This window comes from Cryptomeria japonica, chromosome 1 (assembly GCF_030272615.1).
Source record: "Cryptomeria japonica chromosome 1, Sugi_1.0, whole genome shotgun sequence".
Lineage (NCBI taxonomy): Eukaryota > Viridiplantae > Streptophyta > Pinopsida > Cupressales > Cupressaceae > Cryptomeria > Cryptomeria japonica.
The window spans coordinates 356,773,309-356,799,761 of record NC_081405.1 but is presented as its reverse complement, the minus strand read 5'-3'; the positions used below and the strand labels follow the sequence as shown (position 1 = coordinate 356,799,761).

General features: G+C 35.7%; 1 protein-coding gene across 1 annotated transcript; it reads right to left on the bottom strand.

Annotated features, from left to right (window-relative positions):
* Positions 1-20,087: 20,087 nt before the first annotated feature.
* LOC131069081 (uncharacterized mitochondrial protein AtMg00810-like) lies at positions 20,088-21,050 on the bottom strand. Its single transcript, XM_058004389.2, has one exon. The coding sequence runs from the start codon at positions 21,048-21,050 to the stop codon at positions 20,088-20,090; it is 963 nt and encodes a 320-aa protein (XP_057860372.2).
* Positions 21,051-26,453: the final 5,403 nt, after the last annotated feature.

The following is a 26,453-nucleotide window of genomic DNA, read 5'->3' as shown; positions in this document are numbered from 1 at the left end:
CTTGATTGATACATGTTTAGTATTTGAATGTTGCACCGGGTTCTTTGACATATTAATAGCACTGGAATTATCACAATATATGACAGCAGGCTCATCATGGATAACTCTGATATCCTTCAACATTTCCTTCATCCAAACTACCTGAGTGTAGTTACTAGTAGAAGCAATGTATTTAGCTTCAGCAGTGGATAAGGAAACTGAATCTTGTTTCTTACTAGTCCATGAAACCAACTTCTTACCCAAAAAGAATGCACCATCAGAGGTACTTTTTTGGTCATCAACATCACCATCCTAGTCAGCATCAGTGTAAGCACATAACATAAAATCATCACTCCTCAAATACCACAAACCATAATCCACAATTCCTTTCAAGTATTTGAATATCCTCTTTATAGCAGTGACATGACTCTCTTTCGGATCAACTTGATATCTAGCAGCCATGCACACAACATGCATAATGTCTTCTCTATTTTGAGTTAAGTATAGCACTCCACCAACCATATATTTGTACAAAGTATGATTAGCTTTTGGAGATTCATCATTTTTAGATAATTTGCAACCATTCATAGGAATTCCAACCGGTTTAGAGTCCTCTAATTTAAACTTCTTCAATAATTCCTTCACATATTTAGTTTGAGATATAAAAATAACTTTTCCAGTCTGTGAAATCTACAACCCTAAGAAAAATATCATTTCTCCTATCATAGACATCACAAATTCTTTCTGCATATCGCCAACAAAATTCATACTCAAGTTATCATCTCCTCCAAAGATAATGTCGTCAACAAAAAATTCAACAATCAAGATGTTATCATTCTCAATCATAAAATACAGATTACTATCAGCAATAACTTTATTAAATCCTAATTTCAACAAATACTTATCCAATCTAGCATACCAGGCTCGAGGGGCTTGTTTCAATCCATAAATAGATTTCTTCATTATGCATACCAAATCTCCATCATCTGATAATGAAAATCTATCAAGTTGCTCAATGTAGACTTCTTCTTCAATATCACCATTCAAAAAGGTTGACTTGATATACATCTGATATGACTTCAAATCCTTATACGCTGCATATGTAAGCAATAGTCTAACAGCTTCAAGTCTAGCTACCATAGCAAAAGTCTCCTCATAATCAATCCCTTCCTTTTGTGAATATCCTTTGCATACCAATCTTTCTTTATTTCTGACAACTTCACCGGCTTCATTTAATTTGTTCGTGAATAGCCATTTAGTACCAATCACTTCCTATCTTTAGGTCGAAGAACAAGTTCCCATGTGTTATTATTTTCAATCTGATTCAATTCTTCTTCCATATCCCTTGTCCAATTTTCATCTTTGCAAGCTTCAACATCTTTAGGTTCAATTTTTGAAATCAAACATACCTCTTCAGCAACTAGCCTTCTTCTAGTCATCACACATTTATTTTTATCACCAATAATCTGATTTTCAAAATGATTCAATCTTACATACCTCAGAGTCTTCCAATTATTCTAATTTTCAAGTTCTTGCACCCCTTCACTAGTAGTAGCAATATCCAAGTTAGCACTCTCTACCAGTTCATTTGGCTTCAATTCTTCAATCTGAATATGTGTTAGGACAACATGTTGACCATCATCATACCCGAATTCTCTAATCTCTTTTCCACAATTTGCATCAACTTTCACATTTGCACTTTCCACTATCTTTCTCAGTCTCTTATTGTAGCATTGGTAGGCTTTTCTCTTTGTTCAATATCCAAGAAAATTCCTTCATCACTTCTCACATCAAACTTTCCTATATCCTCATCTCTCTTGATATAACACTTGCTTCCAAAAACTTTGAAATATCTCACAGTCGGAACATGACCAAATCATAGCTCATAAGGAGTCTTACTAGTATCACCTCTTATATGCACTCATTTGAATGTGTAAATAGAAGTGCTAACAAATTCTTTCCAATAGATCTTCGAAACATTCTCATCAATCAGCATCCAAGATAGTTATGTTCTTACTTTCAACAACTTCATTCTATTGTGGAGTTCTAGGAGTAGATAATTGTCTTCTAATCTCATGCTTCTCGCAAAATGATTTAAACTCACCAGAACAAAATTCTCCTCCTTTGTAGGATCTCAAACATTCACCTTTAGTCCTATCTCAGTCTCAACCTTTGCTTTGAATATCTTTAATTTGTCCAATGCTTCTGATTTTTCCTTCAAAAAGACAACCCACATCATTCTAGAATAATCATCAATCAATAACATAAAATATATGTCACCCTGCACACTTCTAACAATTGTAGGTCCACATAGGTCAGCATGCAGAAGATCTAGCAATCCATTAGATGTATATTGCTTACTCTTGAGAAAAAAAAAATTTGTTTACCCATTTGACATTCCTTGCATACTGAATTAGCAGGCTTAACAATTTTAGGCAGATCTCAAATAGCTTGTGCAAAACTGATCTTAATCATTGAGTCAAAATTAACATTACACATTCTCCTATGCCACAACCAAATTTCATCAATCTGAGCAATCAAGCAACTTTTCTCACCACCATTCAAATGTAAGATATTACTTTCAGTCTTAGTTCTAGATGCAATCTCTATATCAGAGGCATTTAGGATCTTGCATTTTTGAGTCATGAATTGTAAATCATAACCTTTGTCAACCATCTGTCCAACACTTAAAAGACTATGCTTCAAACCTTCAACATACAAAAAATCATCAGTGTTCTGCTTACCATTAAAAGAAATAGAACCTCTACCTCGGATCAAATAGGCTTTGTCATCTCCAAATATTACTATTCCACCATCATACCTCTCCATACTCACAAATTTTCTTTTATTACTGGTCATATGATGTGAACAACCATTGTCAATCACCGATTCATCTTTCTCTTCGACATTAGCAGCTAAAGCTTTCTCCTCAATAGCGCATCTTGTGGAATCAATAGGTATCAGTCCATCTTCTTTGATAGCAATAAACACAACTTCATCTCCTTTTGATTCTTCATTTGTAACATGTTCATCAGCAGCATAGTAATAGTTCTTCTGATGTTTGTACTTCTAGTTAGGCTTGTAAGGCTTATCATACTTCTCATACCTATCATGCTTATCATATTTGTCATGCCTATCATATTTAGACATTCTCTCTGGGAATATAGAAGAAAAATGTCCTACCTTATTGCAAGAGAAACATTTCAGAGGCAATTTTTCATCATACTTACCAACTCCCTTAGGCAATCTTCAGGAAATCAATGCTTCAAGCTCATCCAATTCTCTTTCTTTCTCTTCCATCTCTCTTATCTCTCTTTCATATCTGGATATTTTGCATTCATTAGGATCATACTTCTTCTTTCCAGACACAAATTCTCTAAATGCTATTTCAAACTTTCCATGTGATTCACCAAATTCGCTTAGTTCAAATGCAACAATATTTCCAACTAACATATCTCTTGTTACAGTAGTTACATTGTGAATCTCATCAATAGAATCTACCTTATTCTTGTAAGAAGGAGGCAATGATCTCAGAACCTTAGCAACAATTTCATCTTCTTCAAGTGTTCCACCAGAACATCTGATACCTCAGACAAGTGTTACCTTGTCATTTGTCCCTCATAACAAGAGTGAGTTGCCTTGCAAAATTTTTAGTTGAGTCCTTTTCTCCCTCTTTTTCTGAAATCTTGTTAAAAGTTCATTGGTTCAATTCCTAATCCCCTTATAAATCATTTCTAATTCCTTAGCAATACATTGCAATCATCTGTTTGAACCTCATGAACCCCTCAAACCATCCTGAAAAGAGTTCATAGTGTTCATTTAGATACCGTAGCTTCTAAGTTATGTGTAAGATATTTTCAAGCTAACATTCATATCAAGTGTTTTGCAGCAGCTTTATTTAATGGTCACGGATGATGTTTCATATACTATTTCTACAGACTGTGAACCGATTGAACCTAGTTCAAACGGTTCAGTGATGTTCAAAATGTTCGATGAAGTTCAAAGGACCAGCGGCAATCAACAAAGTTAATCTTTTCCAAAGGATAATCTCCTTGGCATAGCATATGCGTTGAACTACCTGAACCCTCATGAAGTCAGTTCAAATGGTTCATGAATGTTCAAATCAGGTGGCTCCCATAGAAAAGACTAAAAGACATGATGGTGCATTTATTGCTAAGTGTGATGAAGATCTGGCCATATCTCGGGTGACGTCAGCCAGCCGATTCTTGAAGGAAAGTAATCATTTTTGGGAATTGGTAGTTATGTCGATGAGCGCTACCATGCATCAATACACACGCGTGATGTCAAATCTTAATGCTCGGCTCATTTGAGTTGATGGCCAAAATTAATGCACTAAATGATCTTTTGGTGCTTCATTTGTTCTAAGGTATGAAGTGATTTATTTTTGAAACCTGTTCTTCATTGTTGCAGAGTGTCTGGTCGAAGGTTTGTCTACTGGTAGTCGGTCGATTGGTTTTAGCCATGAAGGTGAGTTTTGATTCCTATCTTCTTAAGTGATTTTTAGTTGTTTTTCTCTCTCGTAATAAAATTTCTTGGAGAGATAAGGGTTGTTGGTTATAAATTATGAAGTCCACTCTGCATCTTTTCATAAATATTTTCAGTCTTTCTTGTATAGAACCCATTGTCAATGACACAGACTTGAAAGGGGATAATTTGGAAGCCTTGAAAGAAAGGATGTTTAAAGGTATTGATGGTTCTTTTGGTCTAGAAATTCTAAGTAGTGACTTGATAGAGGCAGTAGCTTTCCCACCTGCTATTCCTTGCCCAAAATTAGTTGGGGAGTGCATTGTGTGATATGACCCTATTTCTGAAACTATCAAGAGGGACAATGGTGAAACCCTCCTCGTGATTAATAGGGAAGTCATTTCTTCTATTTTCAAATTGCCAGATTACAAATTCTCAAATTTTTCCGCTGCCCAATCAATCACCAAGTTCAATGCAGACAAGAGTGGACATCAGAACAATATAGCGAAGCATTGGTTGATAATTCCTCAGAAAGGTGGCTCTAGGCTACCTAAACACCCCAACAAAAATCACATGCTTCCCCATATTCATGATGTTATGTTGTTGTTACACCGAGTTAGAGGTTTGGCTGAAGCCTAAAACTTTGATGACTGGATTTATTGTTATGTGCAACTGATGTTGGAGGGAAAACAATTCCTTGACTGGGTAGAGCTTATTGCTGACTCTATGAGAGAACAGTTGAGCATGGCAAAGTAGTTCAAACAAAATTTCCTCATGTCTTCTTATTTGATATATTGTTTGTTATGTACCAAAGAGATAATGGGAGTTCCTAGACAACCTGCTGAAGGGGATGTTCATGTATATGACTTTTACCCCATGCTACAAAGAGATAATGCATTACAAGATTTTGGGAGAGTACATAATGCTTTCCTAGGGGACCTGTGCTATGAATTGAAGAACATGAAATCAAAAAGAATGTCTGAAGATGCCCAAGACTTGGTGAAAAGATATTGTAGCTTCTTTGTTCAATTTCCTCATTTCTGCTATATAAGGGTAGGTGGTTTCGAAGAAGAACATTTCAGACTTCCTCATTTTTGTTCAGATTGCTTTGTCCTTGATGAGATTTCTAGATAGTTGTCTATTGTAGTTAAGAAAGCTCAACCCAAAGATAAATGGGAAGATCATTTCCCTGTTTAATTGGGTTCTTTATCTTGTAGTTCAATGTCAAATGCACTGAGCATAGGAGCTGATTTGAAGAATTTTAATTTCAAACTATATCAAGGAAGGAATGTCTTTGATAATAAAGGTTTTTCATAGCGCCTTGGTTTTGCACCCTCCTATCCAACACTTGGATGAGTTTTGGGAAGATTGTTGTGATGAAATTGAAGTTTACATGAGAGAAAATATGAGAATGGTTTGGGACAGACAGTTTCTTTGCAGGTGAAACTTGATATAAGTGGGATCAAAGAAGATAATCTAGAGTTGTTTGAACCTAGGTATCTAGATCAAACTGAACCTAAAACATCCTCTATTAATTGGGAAGTGGAAGAAGAAGATGATATACAACTCAGAACAAAAAGAGTCTTGGAGAGAACTGCAAATTGGGTTAATAAGAAAAGAGCAATGAAATTAGGCAGGATCAGTCCTGCAAGACATAATGTGGTTTCCCTACATTCTCCAAAAAGCTTTTCTAACCCCACTTCTATGCCTATTCATGTAGGTAAAAATAAGAAGTCATCTCACACCAAGCAAGAGCCTAATCCTACTTTGAATTGTCTCGCTCTTTGATTTGCAAGGTCATGGAGTGGTGCATAGAAGAAAATGGACCTGGTCAGAGACACAGAGGTGAAATACAAGACCCTCGACCCTCAAATTTTTGAGGTCAAGGACCTTGATAGTGATATTGTCAACACCACAGATTCTCATGCAATCACTGTACCCATGACACCGCCACCTAAAGTAACTGGAAGATCAGCTAGTTCAAGCACAACTCCTAAATGGTTAACTACTTCAGTAAGTAAGAAACAGAGCTTGATCCTAGTGTCTATCCCAATTCAAGACATGGTGGTTAAATACATGGAAAATGGTCCTAAACAGAAGAAGTTCAAAACAACCACCAAGTTGGATGCTGATGAAAAGACCAAGAGATGGATTGCTGAAATTGGTTCCTATAAACCTAAGGATGAAAGTAAAGAAATAAATGCAGAACATTTTTAAGTCACCAAAGTAGATCTGGGAAACATGAGCAGGGACTCTGATAACCACCTTTTCAATGTGATGGCTATGAAAATTGTCACCAGGTCAGAAAAAGATGGACAAGAGAAAAAGGAACTAAAATAGCACATCAAAGTTTTAGCCCAATTCATTGATAGCCTAGGCTATTTTGGAGCACTCCCTATATCGTAAGCTTCAAAAAAATTTGATCCCACCTCACTGGAGAACAAGAAACTGATGAATCAAGTTCAACGAGCTAAGAGCATTGTAGGGGCCATAGAAAAATGGATTGAAGGGGTGATCAAGGATGGCGAAAAATATATTACAGATTCCAAGAAGCTATGTGATGAAATTCAAAACCTCATTGCAGAGATCCAAAATCAGGTTAAGCAATGGGAAAAGGAGGAGCATAAATGGGAAAACGTATTACCCATGTTCACTAAGATAGAAAAATATGGAGCCACTGAGTTTTTAGTAGAAAACTCAATAAAATTAGTGACTGATGAGTGTTAGCTCTTTGTGTTGATGAAAACCATAGCATGGCGGGTAATTACATTCAAGGTTGTAATCTTTGATGCCAAAGCCTTCGTTTACGAGCTTTGAGAACTTCAATATAACTTGGTCAATGATAATAAAGTGGTTAACCCAGATCATGATTGGCAACTAGCACTTTATGGGCTAAATACACATGATGTGGTAAAGGCATTTCAATTGCACATGGAAAAAATCAGGGCCAAAGGAAACTTTACTTCTGAAGATATAACACAGATTGCCCAAATTGAATCCATTACGTTCATTGGCAATGTTCACTTACCTAAACATGCTGACAAAATAGTAAAACACGGGTGGGAAAAGGAAGCTGCAAAGGTGAAAACTAATGCCATGAAGAATCTAAGTCAGTCTATGATTCAGGAGCTTACAACCGCCCATGATGTCGGGAAAAGTGGAAGAGGAGATGACGTCGGAGATAAGCATAATTTGATGCTTATGCTTTGTTTTTATTTTTTAAAACCTTTACAAAAACCTTGCAATTACTTCGGGACATCTATTCCCTAAATACTCTATTAGTTTTATAACTGTTTCGTAGGAGGTCAGGTTTTCAGGGAGACATCCTCTATTCTTGAAAAAGGCTACTATAAGTTAGATGAAAGAGATTTAGAAGGGGTTAGAACGGTAGACTTGGAAATTAGAAAATTTTGGTTTGTCTGAAGGAAGTGATCAGTTTTTCCAGAATTTGAAATTGGAAGGAACTTATGTGTGTATCTTTGTGTCTTTGTTGCATGGAATATACATATAAAGATCATATGCATTTTGAGGTTTTAAATCTTCGAGTTTGAATCCATGGAGTAATTTTTCTTTGCAAATATTAATCCAGTCAATTTTTTTGTGATTAGCTTTCTAATGGTGAATACTATTATTAATCTGGAGCTTCTTTCTGTGTTGTTTAGAAAGATATTTGGTTGAAAAGAGACTTTGTTTCTCTTGTTTATTTTTATGAAGTGCTAAAATCAGTGTTATTGAACTTTGCTTTGATTACTTTTGATTTTCATGGTGAAGCATCTTGAAGAAAGTTTTCTCTAAAATATTTGCATATTACTGGCCTCTCATCTAAGAATGAAGTAGGCATCCTTACGTGCTTTCAGGTTAAAAGCATATCAATTTTATTTAGTTAGATTATTCTCTGAATAACTAATGGAGGGTGTTGTACCTATCTAAAATTCAGAGGGAAGTGATGTATGTCGTACTTACCCAACTATTTAGTGGAAGTTTTGTTTTTCAAAGAGGGTAACAGAGTTTTGAATTAATTCAATAAAAAGAAAGACAAAATTTGTTCACTAACAGATCTTTGGCGACTTTGTTGGGGATGTCAACATTCAATATATCAGTATGTTATATATTTGTTAAAAATGAGTAAGTCATGGTTTTGCCTGCTGATAGAATTTCTCGTCAATGCATACTTCATCCTGGCTTACATTTTGAAAACACCTAAGAATATATTATTGCTGACCTTAACGATGTTGCCTAGAAAGTTAGAACTCAAAACCAACAGTATCAACAAGATCACCTAGTATTGGAAAGAGAAGAAGAAATAGGTGAATAGTTGAGAAGGATTCCCATAGACCAAGAAGTTTTTATAGTTGATAAAGTTGTTCAAAGGCCCTAGAAGAAATAATACTGGATTCTCATCCTTATACTAGATCACAAAGGAGAGAGGGAGTTTTTGATAACTTTTTCGAAGAACTGCAAGGGTTATCACTCTCTACAAATTTCATTCCCAAGAGGAAGGCTAAAAGTAGACCTTCTTCTCCTACTAAAACTACTCCCAAAGTACCTCTCTCTTCTAGCAATTGGCAAGCATTAACGCTTTCTAGAATTCAAGCTCCTCCTCTTGTAACTATTTTCCCTGTTTCAATCATGGCTCAACCATGGGGCGCTGCAGTCGGGCCTCTTGCTCTTGGTGCTCATAATCCTCTTCCTAAAGGGGCTAGGGATGTTTTACCTAAGTTCAATGGAGATGGGAAAATCTCAGTTGAAGAACATTTGAACTCCCTTAATGTAGCGACTAGGATACTAGTAGTGCAGCACGAAGATGTGGTTGTTAGGCTTTTCGCTCAAACTCTTACTGAGGGAGCAGCAGATTGGTTTAGTCATCTGCAAGTCAGATCTATAATTAATTTGCTAACAATGAAAACTGCTTTCAAGAAACGGTTCAAGAGCGTTGATGATGAGCACTCACTTTTGGCTCAGCTCACACAAATGAAGAAAGAGATTCATGAGCCAATGAGAGATTATGTGGCTAGGTATAATAAAATTATTCATAAAATTCCCCTTGCTAAAAGACCAACTGATGATAACCATCAATGTTTCTTTATCAACTCTATGCCTCCTAATGTTGGTTTCCATCTCAGAAGAAATAGGCCAGCTGATCTTGATACTACACAGAACCAAGCTATAGAGCTTGAAGATGATTTAATAACAACATGGAAGTGGAGAAAAGATGTGCAAATCCCTCAAGGTCAATCTCAAGCTTCCACTTCTTTGAATGATCTATTTGTCCAAATATTAGTCAATGAAATTATTTCCTTAAAGAGGCAAATTCCAAAAACTAGAGGTTCTTACCCATAACCCTATCAAGATATAAGTAGGAAACAACTAAACCAGCACAATTATGGGCGAACTTTGCAACTCCCTATTGCCTCGCAGAGATTACAAATAGAAGGTCCTCCTAATAAAGGTGATATGTGCTCTTTCCACCTTACTTCAGATCATGATGGGAATTCTTGTCCTCACATGATAAGGCATGTCCAAATGGGAAGCACAAAGGATGAACTCGGGGAGTTCACTGAAATAGAGAGGATTCAAGAAGTACCTGACAACTCTGGATCATTTTACCTTGAATATGAATCAGATTCAGAAAGAGGTGGTAATATTTTGGTAACTCTTGAAGACCCTATATGTGCAATTCTTACAAGGAATCAATGAACCCCCCAACCTGCTCCTATTGCAAACCCTACTGGAACTAATTTCAAGGGTAAGGGTCCTACAAGTAATGGTTCTTCCTTTCATGAAAAACTCCTGAAGTTAACATTTTCCAAAGAAATACTGAAAGTAAAAACAATTCTTCTCCCTCTCCCTCACTTTACATAATTGAATTTTGTAAATCCTCAACTGTTCAAATTTCCACTATCGAATATTTGAAACTGAACCTAGGGGAATTAGACAAGTTGGTCAAATATGTAAAAGGAGATCCTACCTTGAGTCCTCAATGCATGAGTGTATAGTTGATAATGGTTTGTTTGTTGCTGAAAAACCTACATCTGCTTCTAGCCCTCCCACTGATTCGATTAATCCATGTGCCTCTCACAGTGCTGAAGATAAGCTTGACACTAAAGTTCTGAAACCTGAACCTTTTTATATCTCTCTCCTCTTGAATGGTCAAAGGCTTAGTAATTGTATTATAGATTTAGGGGTGTCAGATAACATAATGCCATCATCTGTTGCCAGAGCTTTGGGTTTAACACTTACCAAGATGTTTGGGAGATGTTACTCGGTGGATGGGAAGCAGGTCCCTCTCATTGGGCAAGTAAAGGATGCTCAAGCAGAACTCACAGCGTGTCCTAATAAAAGGGTAAAGCTGACCATTTTGGTTGCTAACATTCCTGCAAGTTATGGGATTCTTTTAAGTATGACTTTCTATAGAGATCTGGGGGATGAGATCAAGATGGACTAGTCAGAGGCTATCATTACACTAGGAAAACAAAAGATCAAACTTGAACTTGAACTGAAAAATAAATATATAGTTTTTCCTTCTGATAATCCCAAAGCCCAGATTCTGTTTCAAGAATGTGAATTTGGAAATTATCTCATTCTTGCACTTGATAAAAAAGAGTTAGAAGAAGCAGTTGATGAACAAGACGAACTGTGGCAAATGGAATTCGATGGAAGTTGTGCCAACTCTAGTTCGGGAGTAGGGGTAGTTCTGCTTTTGCCTAATGGTAATGTTTTTCCTTTTTCTTTCAAATTGGATCTCAAGAATACAAATAACACTATGAAATATGAGGCATTACTTTTAGGGTTGAATGAGGCCAAATGTAAGGGTATAAAATTGCTTAAGGTGAAGGGTGATGCTGAGCTAATTGTTAAATAGGTAACAAATGTTTATTCTGCTAAAAATGATAGATTGAAACATTATAGAAACAGAGTTTGGGATGAGATAGAGTTTTTTTATGCTTTCTCAATTGAAGCTATACCAAGAGAGAGAAACACTCGGGCAGATTCATTAGATGTTTCAGCTTCTCTCTTGTTGCCCCACCCAGACTTTAAGAGTGATTCTTATAGAATTAAAATGATTTATAGACCTAGTGTTCCTGACAATGTGTATCATTGGCAAGTATTTGATACAGATGCTCAGATTAAAGATTTTTTGGAGTGTGTCTGTTCCTTTGCCCAATCATATTTTGAGGGTTCTGAGGATATGTGTAAAGAATTTTGTCCAGATCCTGGTATTGATTGTGATAAGAATTTAATTCAGCATAAGGGGAACAAAATCCCAAAAGGTTTGGTGACTCTAGAGAGTTTTTTCACCTGTAATTATGTGTTCATCGACAAGAAAATCCCTGATAATGACAGTAAGGTGAGTTGCAAAAAAATCAATCTTGGTGATGAATCTAATCCTAGAATGTTGACAATTGGCAAATGTTATTCTTCTAAGGAGAAGAGGATGCTCATTGAGTTAATGAAAGAATACATTAACATCTTCTCTTGGTGTTATGATGATTTGAAGGAATTTAGGAATGGTCAGTTTCAACATCAAATTCCATTGAAGCCTAGTGTTTCTCCTTTTAGACAAAAACTGAGAAATTTCAATCCCATGATGGCAGAAGCAATTTTCAAAGAAGTAGATAAAATGCTAAAGGCCAGAATTATATACCCAATCCATCACTCTACATGGGTAGCCAATATAGTACCTGTAAGGAAGAAAAATGGGGAAATTCGGATTTGTATAGATTTTCACAATCTGAACCAGGCAAGTCTTAAGTATAATTATACTTTACCCAATATGGACCATATTTTGCATTGCAGACAGTAGCTGGATTAGAAATGATGTCAATGTTAGATGGCTTTTTAGGGTATAATCAAATTGGTGTTGCAGAAAATGAATAGCATAAGACAGCATTGATCACCCCTTGGGGAATGTTTGCATATAATCGTATGCGTTTTGGTTTGATTAACACCAGAGCAACTTTTCAAAGGGCCATGGATTCTTCTTTTAGGGATTTCCATGACAAGATTATTGTAATTTACCAAGATGACTTGATCGTGTTCTCTAAAGAAAGGAAGAATCATCTCAAAGATCTGAGGGCAGTTCTACAACGTTGTCGAGAACATGGTATCTCCTTGAATCCAAAAAAATTAGTGTTTTGTGTAAATGAAGGCAAATTATTGGGGCACATCATTTCGAAGGAAGGCACCAAGATTGATCTTGAAAGAGTCAATGCAATCCAACACCTTAGGTTGTCTTCCAATCGGACTAGAGTAAGGTCATTTTTCAATCAAGTAAATTTCCTAAGAAGGTTTGTACCTGAATTTGTAGAAACTACCAAGCATATCATCGGCTTGTTGAGTGAGAGGTACCCTTTTAAATGGACTGATGAAGCCAAAGAAGCTTTTGGAAAGATTAAAAGTTCAGTTGCTAGTGCACCAACCCTCATCAAACCAGATTTTAAAAAGGATTTTATCATATACTGTTATGCCTTAGAATATACAATGTAAGGAATATTTTTACAGGTAGATGAATCAGGGACTGAACCACCCATAGCATTCATGAGTATCCCTCTTAAGAAACATGAACTTAAGTATTCACTCTCAAAAAAATAAGCCTTTGCCGTGGTTAAAGTTGTAAAACAATTTAGATATTATATTATGCATTCTCACTCTATGGTGTTTGTTCTGAATTCTGTAGTGAAAAGTATTTTGACTCGGCAGGAAGTTGGACTCAACAAAAGAGCAACATGGGTAACCAAAATTAAGGAATATGATCTAGATATTCATCCTACAAAGATGGTTAAAGGACAAGGTTTATGCAAATTGATAGCAGAGAATAAGGTGGAAACAGATGAAGAGCTACCATTGACTCTGTTTGTTGGGTTGCAAGATACATGGTTTTCTGACGTAGCTTATTACTTGACCTATGGTAATTGCCCAAGACATTTGTCAACTAAGGAACAAAGGAATCTTAAATTAAAATCAGCTAAGTATGTTATCTGGCAAGATGTTTTGTATAAAAAAAGGCTTGGAAGGTACCTATTTGAGATGTGTAGATAAGCCACAACAACGGAAGCTTCTAGAAGTTTATCATGATGAAGCCTGCGGTGGACATTTCTTATCCTCAGTAACTGCTTTTAAGATTTTAAGAAATTGTTTTTTATTGGCCTGGTATGTTCAGTGATGCATATACCTATGTTAAGGGATGTGAAAAATGTCAACTCTTTTATGGAAGATCATAGTTGGCGACTCTACCTTTAAAACCTGTGGTAGTGGATGAACCTTTCAAACAATGGGGTATTGATTTTGTTGGCCAAATAAATCCTCATTCCAGTGCTGGCTATATGTATATTCTGATAGCAATAGATTATTTTACTAAGTGGGTGGAGGCTATCCCCACCAAGAAGGCGAACTCAGAGTTAGTATGTAATTTTCTCAAAGATTGCATTTTAGTCTATTTTGGGGTTCCTTACAAGATTGTCGGTGATAATGCATCATATTTCTCTTCTGAGGAATTGACCATGTTCTATTATGAACATCAAATTACTCTTTCACACTCCTCTGATTACTTTCTGCAAGGAAATGGGTTGGTAGAATCGAGCAACAAGAACCTGGTAGCAATCATGAACAAGTTAGTTGATAATAATACCCGGAATTGGCATAAAAAGTTATATGAAGCCTTATGGGTAGATAGAATTACCCATAAAAGAGCAATTGGAATGGCACCCTATGAACTGGTGTATGGGATTGGTACAAAGGTTTCTTTACCTCTGGAATTGGTAGCAACGAAGCTTCAAACTGTAATTGAAGACTCCTTCTTCCAAAATTCTCTAGAAAAGAGAGTCATGTATTTGATGAAGTTGGAAGAGGAAAGGGAGATGATAGTGGATAGAATTACTGAACATCAAAATAGGGTGAAGAAAATATTTGATATGAAGGCTTGACCAAGGGGGTTCTTCAAAGGGGATGAAGTATTGTTGTGGGACAAGAGAAGAGAACCAAAGGGTGCCCATGGAAAATTTGATTCATTATGGAGAGGTCCGTTCAAGATCCATGAAGTGGCGGGACCGAATGCATTCAGACTGAATTATCCTGATGGAATGGTTATGTCCTATACCTATAATGGGCAAGACCTGAAGCTCTATAAACTTTGAAATCTATGATCAAGAGTTCCTGTACATAGTAGATTAGTTGTTTGTTTTTGTCTTTTTGGTGTGTGTCCTTTTGTCCTCTTTATATTTTGTTGTGCGAACCAGAGATTTAGAGTTCTTTGCACTTTTCACAAAATGCAATCCCCAGTCAGAGCCAATGTTAGCTTGTCATTCATCCCTCATAACAAGAGTGAGTCGCCTTGCAAAAATTTTAGTTGAGTCCTTTTCTCCCTCTTTTTCCGAACTCTTGTTAAAAATTCGTTGGTTCAATTCCTAATCATCCTATAAATGATTTCTAAATCCTTAGCATTACATTTCAATCATTTGTTTGAACCTCATGAACCCCTCAAACCATCCTGAAGAGAGTTCATAGTGTTCATTTAGGTGCCACAAGTTCTAAGTTGTGTCTAAGACATTTTCAAGCTAACATTCATATCAAGTGTTTTGTACTAGCTTTATTTCATGGTCACGGATGATGTTTCATATACTGTTTCTATAGACTGTGAACCATTTGAACCTAGTTCAAACAGTTCAATGATATTCAAAATGTTTGATGAAGTTCAAAGGACCAGTGGCAATCAACAAAGTTAATCTTTTCCAAAGGAAAATCTCCTTGGCATAGCATATGCCTTGAACTACCTAAACCCTCAAGAAGTCGGTTCAAATGGTTCCTGAATGTTCAAATCAGGTGGCTCCCATAGAAAAGACTAAATGACATGATGGTGCATTTATTGCTAAGTGTGATGAAGATCTGTCCATATCTTGGGTGACGTCAACCAGCTGATTTTTGAAGGTAAGTAATCATTTTTAGGAATCGGTTGTTACGCCGATGAGAACTACTGTGCATCAATACACACACGTGATGTCAAATCTTAATGCTCAGCAAATTTGAGTTGATGGCCGAAATTAATGCACTAAATGATCTTTTGGCGATTCATTTGTTCTAAGGTATGAAGTGATTTATTTTTTAAACATGTTCTTCATTGTTGCGGAGTGTCTGGTCGAAGGTTTGTATGCTGGTAGTCATTCAATTGGTTTCAGCCGTGAATGTGAGTTTTGATTCCTATCTTCTTCAGTGATTTTTAGTTGTTTATCTCTCTCGTAATAAAATTGCTTGGAGAGATAAGGGTTGTTGGTTATAAATTATGAAGTCCACTCTGCATCCTTTGGGAAATATTTTCAGTCTTGCTTTTACAGAACCCATTGGCAGTGACATAGACCTAAAAGGGGAGAATTTGGAAGCCTTGAAAGAAAGGATGTTTAAAGGTATTGATGGTTCTTTTGGTCTAGAAATTCTAAGTAGTGGCCTAATAGAGGTAGCAGCTTTCCCAACTTCTATTCCTTTCCCAGAATTAGTTGGGGAGTGCATTGTGCGATATGACCCTATTTCTAAAACTATCAAGAGGGACAATAGTGAAACCCTCCTCACGATTAATAGGGAAGTCATTTCTTCTATTTTCAAATTGCCAGATTACAAATTCTCAAATTTTTCCCCTACCCAATCAAATACCGAGTTCAATGCAGACAAGAGTGGAAACTGAAACAATATAGCGAAGCATTGGTTGATAATTCCTTAGAAAGGTGGCTCTAGGCTACCTAAACACCCCAACAAAAATCACATGCTTCCCCATATTCATGATGTTATGTTGTTGTTACACCGAGTTAGAGGTTCGGCTGAAGCCTAAAGCTTTGATGACTGGATTTACTGTTATGTGCAACTGGTGTTGGCGAGGAAATAGTTCCTTGACTAGGAAGAGCTTATTGCTGACTCTATGAGAGAACAGTTGAGCATGGCAAAGAAGTTGAAACAAAATTTCTTCATGTCTTCTTATTTGATAAATTGTTTGGCATGTACCAAAGAGATAATGGGAATTCCTAGACAACTTGTTGAAGGGGATGTTCCTATATATGACTTTTACCCCATGTTGCAAAGAGATAATGCATTACAAGATTTCAAGAGAGTACATAATGCTTTCCTCGGGGACCTGTGCTATGATTGAAGAACATGAAATCAAAAATAATGTCCGAAGATGCCCAAGCCTTGGTGAAAAGATATGGTAGCTTCTTTGTTCAATTTCCTCGTTTCTGTTATATAAGGGTAGGTGGTTTCGAAGAGGAACCTTTCAGACTTCCTCATTTTTGTTCAGATTGCTTTGTCCTTGTTGAGATTTGTAGACACTTGTCTACTTTAATTAAGAAATCTCAAACCAAAGATAAATGGGAAGATCATTTCCTTGTTCAATTGGGTGCTTTATCTTGTAGTTCAACGTCAGATGTGTTGAGCATAGGAGCTTATTTGAAGAATTTTAATTTCAAACTATATCAAGGAAGGAATGGCTTTGATAATAAAGGTTTTTCATAGGGCCTTGGTTTAATGGTGCACCCTCGTATCCAACACTTAGAAGACTTTTGGGAAGATTGTTGTGATGAACTTGAAGTGTATAGGAGAGAAAATATGAGAATGGTTCTGGGACAGACAGTTTCACTACAGGTGAAACTTGATATAAGTGGGATCAAAGAAGATAATCTAGAGTTGTTTGAACCTAGGTATCTAGATCAAACTGAACCTGAAACATCCTCTATTAATTTGGATGTTGAAGAAGAAGAAGATATACATCTCAGAACAAAAAGAGTCTTGGAGAGAACTTTAGATTGGGTTAATAAGAAAAGAGCAATGAAACCAGGCAGGATCAGTCCTACAAGAGATAATGTGGTTTCCCTATGTTCTCCAAAAATATTTTCTAACCTAACTTCTATGCTTGTTCATGCAAGTAAAAATAAGAAGTCATCTCACACCAAGCACGAGCCTAATCCTTCTTTGAATTGTCATGCTCCTCAATTTATAAGGCCATGAAGTGGTGCATAGAAGAAAATGGACCTGCTCAGAGACATAGAGGTGAAAGACAAGACCCTCGACCCTCAGATTTTTGAGGTTGAGGACCTTGATAGTGATATCGTCAACACCACAGATTCTCATGCAATCACTTTAGCCATGACACTGCCACCTAAAGTAACTAGAAGATTAGCTAGTTCAATCATAGCTCCTAAATGGTTAACTACTTCAATAAGTAAGAAATAGAGCTTGATCCCAGTGTCTATCCCAATTTAAGACATGGTGGTTAAATACATGGAAAAAGGTCCTAAACAGAAGAAGTTCAAAACAACCACCAGGTTGGACGCTGATGAAAAGACCGGGAGATGGGTTGCTGAAATTGCTTCCTATAAACCTAAGGATAAAAGTAAAGAAATAAATGCAGAACATTTTTAAGTCACCAAAGTAGATCTAGGAAACATGAGCAGGGACTTTGATAACCACCTTTTTGATGTGACGGCTAAGAAAATTCTCATCAGGTCAGAAAAAGATGGACAAGAGAAAAAGGAACTAAAATAGCACATCAAAGTTTTAGCCCAATTCATTGATAGCCTAGGCTATTTTGGAGCACTCCCTACATCGCAAGCTTCAGAAAACTTCGATCCCACCTCACCGGAGAACAAGAAATTGATGAATCAAGTTCAGCGAGCTAAGAGCATTGCAGGGGTCATAATAAAAATGGATTGAAGGGGTGATCAAGGATGGTGAAAAATATATTACAGATTCCAGGAAGCTATGTGATGAAATTCAAAACCTCATTGTAGAGATCCAAAATCAGGTTATGCAATGGGAAAAGGAGGAGCATAAGTGGGAAAATGTATTACCCATGTTCGCTAAGATAGGAAAATATGGAGCCACTAAGTTTTTAGCAGAAAACTCAATAAAATTGGTAACTGATGAGTGTCAGCTCTTTGTGTTGAAGAAAACCACAGCATGGCAGGTAATTACATTCAAGGTTGTAATCTTTGATGCCAAAGCCTCCATTTATGAGCTCTAGGAACTTCAATATAGCTTGGTCAATGATAATAAAGTGGTTAACCCAGATTGGCAACTAGGACTTTATGGGCTGAATACACAGGACATGGTAAAGGCATTTAAATTGCACATGGAGAAAATTAGGGCCAAAGGAAACTTTACTTCTGAAGATATAACACAGATTGCCTTAATTGAATCCATGATGTTCATTGGCAATGATCAGTTACCTAAACATGCCAAGAAAATGGTAAAACACGGGTGGGAAAAGGAAGCTACAAAGGCGAAAACTAATGCCATGAAGAATTTGAATTAGTTTATGATTCAGGAGCTTACAACCGCCCATGATGCCTGGAAAAGTGGAAGAGGAGATGACGTCGGAGATGAAGCATAATTTGATGCTTATGCTTTGTTTTTATTTTTTAAAATCTTTTCAAAAACCTTGCAATTACTTTGGGACATCTGTCCCCTAAATACTCTGTTAGTTTTATAATTGTTTCAGAGGAGGTCGGGTTTTCAGACAGACCTCCTCTGTTCTTGAAAAAGACTACTATAAGTTAGATGAAAAAGATTTAGAAAGGGTTAGAACGATAGACTTGGAGATTAGGAAATTTTGGTTTGTCTAAAGGAAGTGATCAGTTTTTCCAGAATTTGAAATTGGAAGGAACTTATGTGTGTATCTTTGTGTCTTTGTTGCATGGAATATACATATAAAGATCATATGCATTTTGTGTTAAGGAAATTGGATCAGAAGATACTAATATATAAATATATTATGTATAGTTGATATTCGCTGATCAATGCAATTGCCGTTGTTATTGATTGATTGACCAACGAAGATCAACTATATATAAGTTGAATCGATGTAAATGTCAACAGTCACGTCTTTTGAATACCGACTATTTCCTAACAAATGACATAATAATAATATAGTCGATGTTTTATAACCTGTCGGCATTAACTAATTGTAATAGGACTGTCACGATAGTTATCGTGACTATTATACATGAACAGTCACGATAATACCGTGACTGTTTATGTATAACAATCACGATAGTATCGTGATACATAGTTAACTTATGAATTGTAGATTATACCATTCAATTAATATTTAGTGTTTTATATATATTATGATATATATATATATATAACATAATTAATGATTGATATATTATATTAGTATATATATACTATAACTCATTATATATATATATATATAATAGTTTTACGTCATTTTCGTAAACATGAACGAACATATTTTAACACTCCCTCTTGAGAGAGAGTTTACCAAGTTTGTAGAATTTTCACATCAAAATATATGACTCAATTCAAAATGTCATATCATGATAATTTATCACTTATAACAATATACATATTTGAGATGTCCGGACCAATCCGGCTCAACCCCTTTCGGGAGTCTATCTTAAATAATTGTTAAACAAGTGATGATTTTGTTAACAAGATGTCCGGACCAATCTGGCTCAACCCCTTTCGGGAGTCTATCTTGAGACCTGGTTTCTATTGTCAGGATCGTCACCCTGAAATAGAAACGATAAACAGAAGATCGTCATCTTCGCACAAGTTTGAAATATTTCAAAATTATATATATATATATATATATATTTATGAATGAAATGTACATTAATAGTTCATATTTTGATCAAACCAATTTTGTTCCTGAAGAATTCTATCTTCACCCTTGCAAGGGATTTAGTGAAGATATCAGTATTTTGTTCCTCAGTGCTGATGTAGACTAGTTTAATAATTTTTCTGTCTACCATATCTCTCACATAGTGATATGGAATCTCTATGTGCTTTGACCGATTGTGAAAAACAGGATTTACAGAGAGCTTGATGCAACTCTGATTATCACAATGAATAATGGTAGGTAATAGAGGTTTACCAAATAAGTCAAAAAGTAATTTTCTTAACCATACTGCTTCTCTAGCTCCCATAGATGCAGCCATGTATTCTGCCTCTGTCGAACTCTGAGCTACAGCTGATTGCTTCCGACTAAACCAAGATATTACTGCGGAACCCAAACTGAAACAAACTCCTGTGGTACTCTTCCGATCAGTGGTACTTCCTGCCCAATCTGAGTCTGAATAACCTTGAAGTTGAATTTCAGTCTTGTCATATTTTAGTCCAAGATCACTTGTTCCTTTTAAATATCTCAAGATGTGTTTAGCTGCCACTAGATGAATCTGTTTTGGTTCACACATGAAGTGACTTAGTACATTTGTGGCATAGCAAATGTCAGGACGTGTATTCACCAGATACATGAGGGATCCAATTATCTGTCTAAAGAGTGTCACATCTGCAAGTTCTGAGTTTTCTGCTTCATCCTTTAATTTCTGAAGATTTGTCTCCATAGGAGTAGCAAGAGGTTTACAATCTACCATACCAAATCTGTTCAGAATATCAAAAATATATTTCTTTTGACTGAGGAGAATATGATCTTTGTTTTGAATAATTTCAAGACCTAGAAAGTAGTGTAGTAGGCCCATATCCTTCATATCAAATTCAGCTACTAGGTCCTTTTTACATTTATCTATTAGATTGTCTTCTCCTGTAATGAGTAAGTCATCAACATAGAGAACAAGGATTATCATGTCTCCTTTTTCAATTTTGAAGTATATATTAGATCTGCAATATTTTTAGAGTACCCCAATTTGCTCAAATATTGATCTATTCTTTCATACCATGCTCTGGGAGCTTGTTTGAGTCCATAGAGTGCTTTCTTTAACTTGCATACGAATTTATTTTTGTCATGAGTGAGAAATCCTTCTGGTTGTTCAATGTAGACTTCTTCCTCAATCTTACCATTTAGGAATGCAGTTTTGACATCCATTTGATGTACTTTCCATCCTTTAGAGGCTGCAATTGCAAGTATGGTTCTGACAGATGTGTAACGAGCTACTGGAGTGAATGTTTCCTCATAGTCAATGCCTTCTTTCTGTGAAAATCCTCTAGCAACAAATCGGGCTTTATGTTTATCAATACTGCCATCTGGAGCATACTTGATTTTGAATATAAACTGCAGTGTTGGCAGCTTCTGCCTAGTATGATATATGAATATTATGATCATGCATCATAGCTTTTGCTGCTTCAATGATGGTTCTGTTTTTCCTTTCTGCTACTCCATTCTGTTGAGGGTTATAAGGTACAGTATACTCCCTCTTAATCCCAACAGATTTACAATAGTTTTTGAAGTTGTCAGATGTGAATTCCCCACCATTGTCTGACCTAAGAGTTTTGATTTTCTTATTGGTTTGATTTTCTACCAATGCTTTGAATTCTTGAAATTTGGCTAATACTTCACTTGACTCTTTAAGTTTTAAAAAATATATCCATGTTTTCCTTGAATAGTCATCCACAAAGATTAGATAATATAGGGCACCTAAAAAAGAAGGAGTGGACATGGGGCCACACATATCAGTGTGAATGAGTTCTAAAACACTATTCATCTTGTGTTCACTTGTTGGAAAAGATCCTTTAATGTTCTTTCCTAATGCACATCCCTTACAAATGCTCAAGTGTTCAGATTTTAGAGAGGGTACCCCAGAGGTGATTTTATGCAAAGTAGGAAGAGCACTATATCCAATGTGTCCTAGTCTTTTGTGCCAAATTTCATTATTCTGTTGAACATTGTGATTTAGGGCTACTTTTTGTTCATTACATAGTTTGTATAAGCTTCCATCTCTGGACCCTATGTGCATTGCATTTTTTATGTTTGTGTTTTTGGTCCAGAGAAGAACTTTTTCTTCATTAAATGTTACCCTATATCCTTGATCAGCTAACCCTGATATTGAGATTAGGTTTCTCTTTATTCCGGGCACATATAATACTTCTTTTAACTGTAGAGTGACTCCATCTCTTATCTGTATCAAACAGGTCCCAATTCCTTTTACCGGATAAGTGGAGTTGTCACCAATGGTTACTTCTTCTGTAGAGTTTCCAGAAAGGGTTTCGAACTGATCTCTGAATCCAGTGATATGTCTTGATGCACCGCTATCTATTATCCAAGTATTTTTATTGGAATTTAATTCACTTGCTAAGGCTAGATAAAAAAGAGAATTTTCTGTTCCTTTAGTTTCTGCTAAGGCTGCTTGAATTTTCTGTTTTTCTGGACAGTATTTGTGAATATGTCCAAATTTGTCACATTTATGACATTTTATTTTGGAGAGATCCCTTTTGAAGTGATGTTTTCCATTACTTGAATTGTTGAATTTTCTCTTCTTTTTCTGAGAAGTTTTAGTATGAAGGGCTTGTACTTCATTTTCATTTTTCGACCCTATTCCTCTGGATGCTAATCTCGATTCTTCTTGAGTACAATCGTTCTTTAATTGTTCGAACCTAGGTAAAGGTGGTCTTGTACTTATGCACTGAATGAAGGTTTCCCAAGAGATGGGTAAACCCTTTAGGGCGATAAGTGTAAGTTCAGTATCTTCTATAGTATTTCCAATACAGAGAAGTTGATCTCTTATTTCAGATATCCTTAGGAAATAGGAGGTGATTGTTTCCCCTTTGTTCATTTTCATGTTGAGAAGTTGACTCTTCAATGTTAAGATTCTACTGGCATTGTTTATCTCGAATGTGTCTTGAATGATTTTAAACATTTCAAAGGCACTGGTAATTCTCGATATGCTCGGGAGGATAGAATCTTTCACTGAATCTATAATCAATTTCCTGGCTTTGTTGTTTCTCCTTTTCCATGTAGTTTTCTCAGTTTCTTCTTCCGGCATTTTCATATCCTTCTCAATATATTCCTCTAGTTCAAGTTCCATTAGAAGAGAAGTAATTCTTGTCCTCCAAGATACAAAGTTTGAAGGACCTTCTAATCTATCTTCCATTCTCATACAGTGAGCCATAATTTAATTTATAATTTAAAATATTCTCAGCTATATGTTAGGTTTTATATATATATTATCTTCTTTATATTCCAACCTGGCTCTGATACCATGTTAAGGAAATTGGATCAGAAGATACTAATATATAAATATATTATGTATAGTTGATATTCGCTGATCAATGCAATTGCCGTTGTTATTGATTGATTGACCAACGAAGATCAACTATATATAAGTAAAATCGATGTAAATGTCAACGGTCACGTCTTTTGAATACCGACTATTTCCTAACAAACGACATAATAATAATATAGTCGATGTTTTATAACCTGTCGGCATTAACTAATTGTAATAGGACTGTCACGATAGTTATCGTGACTGTTATACATGAACAGTCACGATAATACCGTGACTGTTTATGTATAACAATCACGATAGTATCGTGATACATAGTTAACTTATGAATTGTAGATTATACCATTCGATTAATATTTAGTGTTTTATATATATTATGATATATATATATATATGTATAACATAATTAATGATTGATATATTATATTAGTATATATATACTATAACTCATTATATATATATATATATATAATAGTTTTACGTCATTTTCGTAAACACGAACGAACATATTTTAACATTTTGAGGTTTTAAATCTTCGAGTTTGAATCCATGGAGTAATTTTTCTTTGCAAATATTAATACAGTCAAATTGTCTATGATAATCTTTCTAATGGTGAATACTATTATTAATCTGGAGCTTCTTTTTGTGTTGTTTAGAAAGATATTTGGTTGAAAAGAGACTTTGTTTCTCTTGTTTATTTTTATGAAGTGCTGAAATCAGTGTTATTGAACTTTGCTTTGATTACTTCTGATTTTCATGGTGAAGCGTCTTGAAGAAAGTTTTCTCTGGAATATTTACATATTACCAACCTCTCATCTAAGAATGAAGTAGGCAGCCTTACGTGCTTTCAGGTTAAAAGCATATCAATTTTATTTAGTTAGATTATTCTTTGACTAACTAATGGAGGGAGTTGTACCTATCTAAAATTCAGAGGGAAGTGATGTATGTCGCACTTACCCAACTGTTTGGTGGAAGTTTTGTTTTTCAAAGAGGGTAACAGAGTTTTGAATTAATTCAATAAAAAGAAAGATAAAATTTGTTCACTAACAACAAGTTCATTCACCTTAGCTATAAAGGAGTTTATTTTCTCATCTTCCCATCTTCAGCATCTCATACTTCCCTTTCAAACTCTACAACTTAGCAACTTTGACTTCTTTATCTCCTTCACACAAGGTCTCAAGCTTCTCCCAGATCTCATGTGTCATCTAAAGTCCCATTACATTAGTCATTTCTAAATCAGTTAGGGCACTCAACAATACTTCCTTAGCTCTAATATTATTTTTAGCATCCTTGATCTCAACAGCAGTAACCGGTCCATTCTGAGGAACAGAATAGGCATCCTTTGTAATATTCTAGTAATCCTCTCTAAGACATCTCAAGTGTACCTCCATCCAATTATTCCAAATAGTATAGTTACTTCCATCAAATCTCAAACTATCTTTCTTAAAAATAACACCTCCGGTTGTCATCTCGGATCTCCTCAATTAGTCAAGCTTCTTTCAGAGGATCTAACTTTGATACCAATTGTTGGCAACAAAAATGACATAAAACTGAGAGGGTAGGGGGTGAATCATTTTTCACCAGATTAACAAACTTAACCACAAATTTAAATCTGATAAACTGCAGCAACAACAAAGATAAGCAAATTGATAGCACAACACACAACACCAAGATTTTGACGTGGAAAATCTGGTTAAGGGAAAAACTACGATGGGAATCTACCCACAATAAGATGATACTCTGCAATAGTATGTGAAAATAATTACAATGGGGAATGCACCAGCATTCAAGCTCACTACTTAGAGTTCACTTCTCAAGATACAATAACCCAGAAGGCTACAACCCTCAGGCAAGTCGCACTGACTTACAATAAGATTCAGACTACAATCTAGAAGGAGTGAACTACAATAATAGCATCTAGTAATGCCTGATGACAGTTTTGGTTAAGCACGTTTGTCTACTCTACACCACACCAATCTCTACTCAAACACAATGTCGTAGGATGTATTAATTTGTGTCACCTTTATTTCTCTCTGACAATCTAGACACAACCTTGATACCTAGACTACATGACTATATCACCTATTTATACAATTCACCAACCTTAACTACAAGGTCGACCAAACCCTTAACTCATAATTACACAATCACATGTCATGATACAAAGACTGACCACCAGACCAATATAATAATATACATGACATAACATGGACCTAAATCAAATGCTCAAACATGTAAGACCACCGGAAATCATGCCAAGATCCACCACAACACGCTACACCACCAAGAATACTGTATAACACGAAGAATATCACTGATTCATGGAAATCACCTACAACTTGCATAAAGATCAATGAATACCATTAAAAAAAATATGACACAATTAGGAAACATCAGCAAGAAAATTAGAACCATCTATAACAGCTACACCAACACCACTTATCAAATCTTCATTGATCAACATCTAAAACTTAAGGGCACTCAAAGAGAAGAAACTATCACAAGGAAAGATAACTTGTAGAGCACCAAATCATGAACCATCTCAAATGAAGATATACAAGAACATCCCAAACAATCTCCCAAAATATCAGCTCAAGATCTAATCACACCGGAATATACCGGAGGAAATATCAAACTCTGCAAAGCACTAATCAGAAAAAACCAAACTACAAATTGGATCATATGATATGATCAATTAAGCTTCTAGATCACAAAAACCAATACAAAAAGATATAATGACACTGGAAATACTCCATACACTGAACCATGATCCCAATAAACCAATCTACAACCACCCGAGCAATAAATCATAGGAATATGTTGACATCAATGACAACAACATATCCTAGCAGCAACAATGTCCAACAGTCCCACCTCCTACATCTTATAAATGTCAAAGAGAAAAGTATCAAGTGTCCTTTATCTCTCAACCTAGTGAGGTTTCTTCAATTCCTCCTACAAATGAAGAAAAGACTTACATACGTTGATTTATTCCCAGCCTTCACAATTTCGGTTCAAACAAAGAGAAAT

Bases quoted from the DNA above. Each gene is read 5' to 3' on its own strand.
- LOC131069081 (XM_058004389.2), bottom strand. From the start codon at position 21,050: ATGATAATCCTTGTTCTCTATGTTGATGACTTACTCATTACAGGAGAA.